This window comes from Rhinoderma darwinii, chromosome 5 (genome assembly GCF_050947455.1).
Source record: "Rhinoderma darwinii isolate aRhiDar2 chromosome 5, aRhiDar2.hap1, whole genome shotgun sequence".
Lineage (NCBI taxonomy): Eukaryota > Metazoa > Chordata > Amphibia > Anura > Rhinodermatidae > Rhinoderma > Rhinoderma darwinii.
Genome location: NC_134691.1, coordinates 341,848,594 through 341,857,281, shown reverse-complemented (window position 1 = coordinate 341,857,281; position 8,688 = coordinate 341,848,594). Strand labels below are relative to the sequence as shown.

At 43.1% G+C, this 8,688-nt stretch overlaps 1 protein-coding gene across 1 annotated transcript in view; it reads left to right on the top strand.

Moving 5' to 3' along the window:
• The first annotated feature begins 297 nt into the window (after positions 1-297).
• Positions 298-8,688, top strand: part of LOC142652630 (uncharacterized) — a 12,537-nt gene continuing 4,146 nt past the window's right edge. Inside the window, exon 1 of the mRNA XM_075828286.1 lies at positions 298-429. Coding sequence (XP_075684401.1) covers positions 298-429 — 132 coding nt within the window. The remainder of the gene's footprint in view (positions 430-8,688) is intronic.

Genomic DNA, 8,688 nt, shown 5'->3' with positions numbered 1-8,688 from the left:
GTTGTCCCCCATCTTTCCGTTGTCCCCATCTTTCTCTTGTCCCCATCTTTCTGTTGTCCCCCATCTTTCTGTTGTCCCCCATCTTTCTGTTGTTCCCCATCTTTCTGTAGTCCCCCATCTTTCCGGTGGGTATAAGGGGACTGTCCACTTTCGTGTCCGCTCCTGCAGGAATGATCCCCATCTGACGGGTCAGGAAATCACCAGCCCCGGGCCGGGGTGAGTCACGTTATACAGGAGAAGCTGGACTGTGTGTTCCCTGAGGAGGAGCCGCAGCTGGAGTGGGCTGAAGTGTAACCCATGGACCACATTCTCCGCCTGCCAAACGAATCGTCTGAAATTCCTGTCCACAAAACAAAATCCAGCGCAGAATTCATCAACCCCGGAGAGAGCGGACGGGAGACCGGGGGGGCAGGAGAGGGTCTGACGGAGGTAACACCCCAATATATTCACTGGAAGACAATCTCCCCCACAACCAGAGACAGTGTATCTAATCCCATCATGTGTGATACTGTCTGCTGAGCTGTGTATCTCATCCTATCATGTGTGATACTGTCTGCTGAGCTGTGTATATAATCCTATCATGTGTGATACTGTCTGCTGAGCCACTGTATCTAATCCTATCATGTGTGACACTGTCTGCTGAGCTGTGTATATAATCCTATCATGTGTGATACTGTCTGCTGAGCTGTGTATCTAATCCTATCATGTGTGATACTGTCTGCTGAGCTGTGTATCTAATCCTATCATGTGTGATACTGTCTGCTGAGCTGTGTATATAATCCTATCATGTGTGATACTGTCTGCTGAGCTGTATCTAATCCTATCATGTGTGATACCGTCTGCTGAGCTGTGTATCTAATCCTATCATGTGTGATCCTGTCTGCTGAGCTGTGTATCTAATCCTATCATGTGTGATACTGTCTGCTGAGCTGTGTATCTAATCCTATCATGTGTGATACTGTCTGCTGAGCTGTGTATATAATCCTATCATGTGTGATACTGTCTGCTGAGCTGTATCTAATCCTATCATGTGTGATACCGTCTGCTGAGCTGTGTATCTAATCCTATCATGTGTGATACTGTCTGCTGAGCTGTGTATCTAATCCTATAATGTGTGATACTGTCTGCTGAGCTGTGTATCTAATCCTATCATATGTGATACTGTCCGCTGAGCTGTGTATCTAAGCCTATCATGTGTGATACTGTCTGCTGAGCTGTGTATCTAATCCTATCATGTGTGATACTGTCTGCTGAGCTGTGTATATAATCCTATCATGTGTGATACTGTCTGCTGAGCTGTGTATCTAATCCTGTCATGTGTGATACTGTCTGCTGAGCTGTGTATCTAATCCTGTCATGTGTGATACTGTCTGCTGAGCTGTGTATCTAATCCTATCATGTGTAATACTGTCTGCTGAGCTGTGTATCTAATCCTATCATGTGTGATACTGACTGCTGAGCTGTGTATATAATCCTATCATGTGTGATACTGTCTGCTGAGCTGTGTATCTAATCCTATCATGTGTGATACTGTCTGCTGAGCTGTGTATCTAATCCTATCATGTGTGATACTGTCTGCTGAGCTGTGTATCTAATCCTCTCCTGTGTGATACTGTCTGCTGAGCTGTGTATCTAATCCTATCATGTGTGATACTGTCTGCTGAGCTGTGTATCTAATCCTATCATGTGTGATACAGTCTGCTGAGCTGTGTATCTAATCTTATCATGTGTGATACTGTCTGCTGAGCTGTGTATATAATCCTATCATGTGTGATACTGTCTGCTGAGCTGTGTATCTAATCCTATCATGTGTGATACTGTCTGCTGAGCTGTGTATATAATCCTATCATGTGTAATACTGTCTGCTGAGCTGTGTATCTAATCCTGTCATGTGTGATACTGTCTGCTGAGCTGTGTATCTAATCCTATCATGTGTGATACTGTCTGCTGAGCTGTGTATCTAATCCTATCATGTGTGATACTGACTGCTGAGCTGTGTATATAATCCTATCATGTGTGATACTGTCTGCTGAGCTGTGTATCTAATCCTATCATGTGTGATACTGTCTGCTGAGCCACTGTATATAATCCTATCATGTGTGATACTGTCTGCTGAGCTGTGTATCTAATCTTATCATGTGTGATACTGTCTGCTGAGCTGTGTATATAATCCTATCATGTGTGATCCTGTCTGCTGAGCTGTGTATCTAATCCTATCATGTGTGATACTGTCTGCTGAGCTGCTGTATCTAAGCCTATCATGTGTGATACTGTCTGCTGAGCTGTGTATCTAATCCTATCATGTGTGATACTGTCTGCTGAGCTGTGTATATAATCCTATCATGTGTAATACTGTCTGCTGAGCTGTGTATCTAATCCTGTCATGTGTGATACTGTCTGCTGAGCTGTGTATCTAATCCTATCATGTGTGATACTGTCTGCTGAGCTGTGTATCTAATCCTATAATGTGATACTGACTGCTGAGCTGTGTATCTAATCCTATCATGTGTGATACTGTCTGCTGAGCTGTGTATCTAATCCCATCATGTGTGATACTGTCTGCTGAGCTGTGTATCTAATCCTATCATGTGTGATACTGACTGCTGAGCTGTGTATCTAATCCTATCATGTGTGATACTATCTGCTGAGCTGTGTATCTAATCCCATCATGTGTGATACTGTCTGCTGAGCCGTGTATCTAATCCTATCATGTGCGATACTGTCTGCTGAGCTGCTGTATCTAATCCTATAATGTGTGATACTGTCTGCTGAGCTGTGTATCTAATCCCATCATGTGTGATACTGTCTGCTGAGCTGTGTATCTAATCCTATCATGTGTGATACTGTCTGCTAAGCGGTGTATCTAATCCTATCATGTGTGATACTGTCTGCTGAGCTGTGTATCTAATCCTATCATATGTGATACTGTCTGCTGAGCCATGTATCTAATCCTATCATGTGTGATACTGTCTGCTGAGCTGTGTATCTAATTCTATCATGTGTGATTCTGTCTGATGAGCTGTGTATCTAATCCTATCATGTGTGATACTGTCTGCTGAGCTGTGTATCTAATCCTATCATGTGTGATACTGTCTGCTGAGCTGGTGTATCTAATCCTATCATGTGTGATACTGTCTGCTGAGCTCTGTATCTAATCCTATCATGTGTGATACTCTGCTGAGCTGTGTATCTAATCCTATCATGTGTGATACTGTCTGCTGAGCTATGTATCTAATCCTATCATGCGTGATACTGTCTGCTGAGCTGTGTATCTAATCCTATCATGTGTGATACTGTCTGCTGAGCTGTGTATCTAATCCTATCATGTGTGATACTGTCTGCTGAGCTGTGTATCTAATCCTATCATGTGTGATACTGTCTGCTGAGCTGGTGTATCTAATCCTATCATGTGTGATACTATCTGCTGAGCTGTGTATCTAATCCTATCATGTGTGATACTGTCTGCTGAGCTGTGTATCTAATCCTATCATGTGTGATACTGTCTGCTGAGCTGTGTATCTAATCCTATAATGTGTGATACTGTCTGCTGAGCTGGTGTATCTATTCCTATCATGTGTGATACTGTCTGCTGAGCTGTGTATCTAATCCTATCATGTGTGATACTGTCTGCTGAGCTGTGTATCTAATCCTATAATGTGTGATACTGTCTGCTGAGCCGCTGTATCTAATCCTATCATGTGTGATACTGTCTGCTGAGCCGCTGTATCTAATCCTATCATGTGTGATTCTCTCTGCTGAGCTGTGTATCTAATCCTATCATGTGTGATACTGTTTGCTGAGCTGTGTATCTCATCCTATCATGTGTGATACTGTCTGCTGAGCTGTGTATCTAATCCTATCATGTGTGATACTGTCTGCTGAGCTGTGTATCTAATCCTATCATGTGTGATACTGTCTGCAGAGCTGTGTATCTAATCCTATCATGTGTGATACTGTCTGCTGAGCTGTGTATCTAATCCTATCATGTGTTATACTGTCTGCTGAGCTGTGTATCTAATCCTATCATGTGTGATACTGTCTGCTGAGCTGTGTATCTAATCCTATCATGTGTGATACTGTCTGCTGAGCCGCTGTATCTAATCCTATCATGTGTGATACTGTCTGCTCAGCCACTGTATCTAATCCTATAATGTGTGATACTGTCTGCTGAGCCGCTGTATCTAATCCTATCATGTGTGATACTGTCTGCTGAGCCACTGTATCTAATCCTATCATGTGCGGTACTGTCTGCTGAGCTGTGTATCTAATCCTATCATGTGTGATACTGTCTGCTGAGCTGTGTATCTAATCCTATCATGTGTGATACTGTCTGCTGAGCTGTGTATCTAATCCTATCATGTTTGATACTGTCTGCTGAGCCACTGTATCTAATCCTTTCATGTGTGATACTGTCTGCTGAGCTGGTGTATCTTATCCTATCATGTGTGATACTGTCTGCTGAGCTGTGTATCTAATCCTATCATGTGTGATACTGTCTGCTGAGCTGTGTATCTAATCCTATCATGTGTTATACTGTCTGCTGAGCTGTGTATCTAATCCTATCATGTGTGATACTGTCTGCTGAGCTGCTGTATCTAATCCTATAATGTGTGATACTGTCTGCTGAGCCGCTGTATCTAATCCTATCATGTGTGATACTGTCTGCTGAGCTGTGTATCTAATCCTATCATGTGTGATACTGTCTGCTGAGCTGTGTATCTCATCCTATCATGTGTGATACTGTCTGCTGAGCTGTGTATCTAATCCTATCATGTGTGATACTGATTTCAGGGAGAGTTCAGATACTACAGACTATGCAGAGCTCGGTCAGCGCAGTTTTCGGTCGGTCAGCAGATTCCGGCCTCGTACTTCGGTTCATTACAGGTTGTGTCTATATATAACATTGTGTATATTATAAAACCACACGCGCGGTGATTGCGCCATTGTAACCGGTGATATAACCCTGAGCTCCGTGTTGTGTAATAAATATCAAAGAATCCGAACTAATATTATTATTTTTACTGCAATTTACCAAAACACTAGATAGAAAAAAATCCTCCTCTCTTCTTTTTTTGCACTGATCCTTGTTATAGCACGGCTTCATCTCCAATCACATCCAGAGCTGCATTCACAATTCTGCTAGTTTTTTATTGAGAGAGCAGTGCATTGTGGGAGCTCAGACCACAGCCATACACAACACGTTACTAGATCTCATGTCTGACAACAGAAAGGAGCTGAACTATACAAAGATTGCACGTAAAACCCACAGAATGGTGAACGCAGCTCTGGTTGTGACTAGAGTATAAGACTTACTGTAACTAATAAATATCGGCCTCATGTAAGAAAATCAGTGCAGACAATGAAATGACAGTTTTATTTTTTTAGTACACGTTATAATTCAGAAATCGGATTTATTGTGGGGTGAACAAGTATTTATGTGCCCCCTCAGTTGCTGGGTCCATAGAGGGCAAATGTTTTGTGGGGGGCAGTACGTGAGCCCACTAACGCATAAAACAACATTGGTGCAAAAAATCAATAGGAAATCAATGCAGAATGATGTCATCACATGAGATGGGACTAGTAATACAGAATGATGACATCACATACAGTGACCAGTGACATCATCAGCAGTTAAATGTCGGGCCAAGTGTCGCTGTTTCACTTAGAGGCTTCGTCCACTTTACTGTATGTTCTGGACTTGAATTCAGAAGGATTTTTTTCCCTCCAGAACACGCTGAGCCGCTGCGTTGTCTGTGGTCAGGGGCTGAGGAGGGGCTCACAACCACAAGGGGGCTTAGGACGGGGGCTGGCAGGGGCCCATTCTTTCAGTGGGAATCATCCAGAGCCCCAAGAGAAAGTCAGAGGATGTGAGAAGAAATCCGGAATCTACATAAATATGGGGAATAAGTGGAAACCTGGGGGGGGTCTGGTATTGATTTTGTAACCAGACATCCTGCTCACTCACTGACGTGTTCTGGGTGAATGTCTGCGGGATGAGCCGGGCGCAGAACGCACATATATGATTAATATTAACCTCTTGTGATCGGTGCCTTAACATCCATCATGGGGAAAATTCTTGAGGGGCTATATAGAGGATTATGTGACAGATAATAGTCTTATAAGTGACAGCAAGCAGTTTTACTAAGCACAGAAGTTGTCAGACCAACCTGATTTGTTTTTTTATGAAGAGGTGAGTAGGAGCCTAGACAGAGGGGCCGCTGTGGATATAATGTTTATATGAGGGGTGAGAAGCCTAGACAGAGGGGCCGCTGTGGATATAATGATTATATGAGAGGTGAGGAGAAGCCTAGACAGAGGGGCCGCTGTGGATATAGTGATTATATGAGGGGTGAGCAGAAGCCTAGACAGAGGGGCCGCTGTGGATATAATGATTATATGACGGGTGAGCAGAAGCCTAGACAGTGGGGCCGTTGTGGATATAGTGTTTATATGAGGGGTGAGCAGAAGCCTAGACAGAGGGGTGCGCTGTGGATGTAGTGTTTATATGAGAGGTGAGGAGAAGCCTAGACAGAGGGACCACTGTGGATATAGTAATTATATGAGGGGTGAGGAGAAGTCTAGACAGAGAGGCCGCTGTGGATATAGTGTTTATATGAGAGGTGAGGAGAAGCCTAGACAGAGGGGCCGCTGTGGATATAGTGTTTATATGAGAGGTGAGGAGAGGTCTAGACAGAGGGTCCGCTGTGGATATAGTGTTTATATGAGAGGTGAGGAGAAGCCTAGACAGAGGGGCCGCTGTGGATATAGTGTTTATATGAGAGGTGAGGAGAGGTCTAGACAGAGGGTCCGCTGTGGATATAGTGTTTATATGAGAGGTGAGCAGAAGCCTAGACAGAGGGGCCGCTGTGGATATAGCGTTTATATGAGAGGTGAGGAGAGGTCTAGACAGAGGGGCCGCTGTGGATATAATGATTACATGACGGATGAGCAGAAGCCTAGACAGTGGGGCCGCTGTGGATATAGTGTTTATATGAGGGGTGAGCAGAAGCCTAGACAGAGGGGAGCGCTGTGGATGTAGTGTTTATATGAGAGGTGAGAAGCCTAGACAGAGGGGCCGCTGTGGATATAGGGTTTATATGAGAGATGAGGAGAGGTCTAGACAGAGGGGCCGCTGTGGATATAGTGTTTATATGAGAGGTGAGCAGAAGCCTAGACAGAGGGGCCGCTGTGGATATAGTGTTTATATGAGGGGTGAGCAGAAGTCTAGACAGAGGGGCCGCTGTGGATATAGTGTTTATATGAGAGGTGAGCAGAAGCCTAGACAGAGGGGCCGCTGTGGATATAGTGTTTATATGAGGGGTGAGCAGAAGCCTAGACAGAGGGGCCGCTGTGGATATAATGATTATATGAGGGGTGAACAGAAGCCTAGACAGAGGGGCCTCTGTGGATATATTTTTTGGGGACTTAGTCCTGTAGTATATTATAGATGGTGGCCTGTTCTGGACTTTCACAGTCACATGTACAATGTATATAGTAGTCCTGTAATATATTATAGATGGTGGCCTGTTCTGGACTCTCACAGTCATATGTACAATATATATAGTAGTCCTGTAATATATTATAAATGGTGCATATAGTAGTCCTGTAGTATATTATAGATGGTGGCCTGTTCTGGACTCTCACAGTCACATGTACAATGTATATAGTAGTCCTGTAATATATTATAGATGGTGGCCTTTTCTGGACCTCTCTCAGTCACATGTACAATGTATATAGTAGTCCTGTAATATATTATAGATGGTGGCCTGTTCTGGACTCTCTCAGTCACATGTACAATGTATATAGTAGTCCTGTAATATATTATAGATGGTGGCCTGTTCTGGACTCTCACAGTCACTCGTACAATGTATATAGTAGTCCTGTAATATATTATAGATGGTGGCCTGTTCTGGACTCTCACAGTCACATCAATCTATATAGTAGTCCTGTAATATATTATAAATCGTGCCCTGTTCTGGACTCTCACAGTCCCATGTACAATGTATATAGTAGGCCTGTAATATATTATAGATGGTGGCCTGTTCTGGACTCTCACAGTCACATGTACAATGTATATAGTAGTCCTGTAATATATTATAGATGGTGGCCTGTTCTGGACTCTCACAGTCACACATACAATGTATATAGTAGTCCTGTAATATATTATAGATGGTGGCCTGTTCTGGACTCTCACAGTCACATCAATCTATATAGTAGTCCTGTAATATATTATAAATCGTGCCCTGTTCTGGACTCTCACAGTCACATGTACAATGTATATAGTAGGCCTGTAATATATTATAGATGGTGGCCTGTTCTGGACTCTCACAGTCCCATGTACAATGTATATAGTAGTCCTGTAATATATTATAGATGGTGGCCTGTTCTGGACTCTAACAGTCCAATGTACAATGTATATAGTAGGCCTGTAATATATTATAGATGGTGGCCTGTTCTGGACTCTCACAGTCCCATGTACAATGTATATAGTAGTCCTGTAATATATTATAAATCGTGCCCTGTTCTGGACTCTCAGTCACATGTACAATGTATATAGTAGTCCTGTAATATATTATAGATGGTGGCCTGTTCTGGACTCTCTCAGTCACATGTACAATGTATATAGTAGTCCTGTAATATATTATAGATGGTGGCCTGTTCTGGACTCTCACAGTCCCATGTACAATG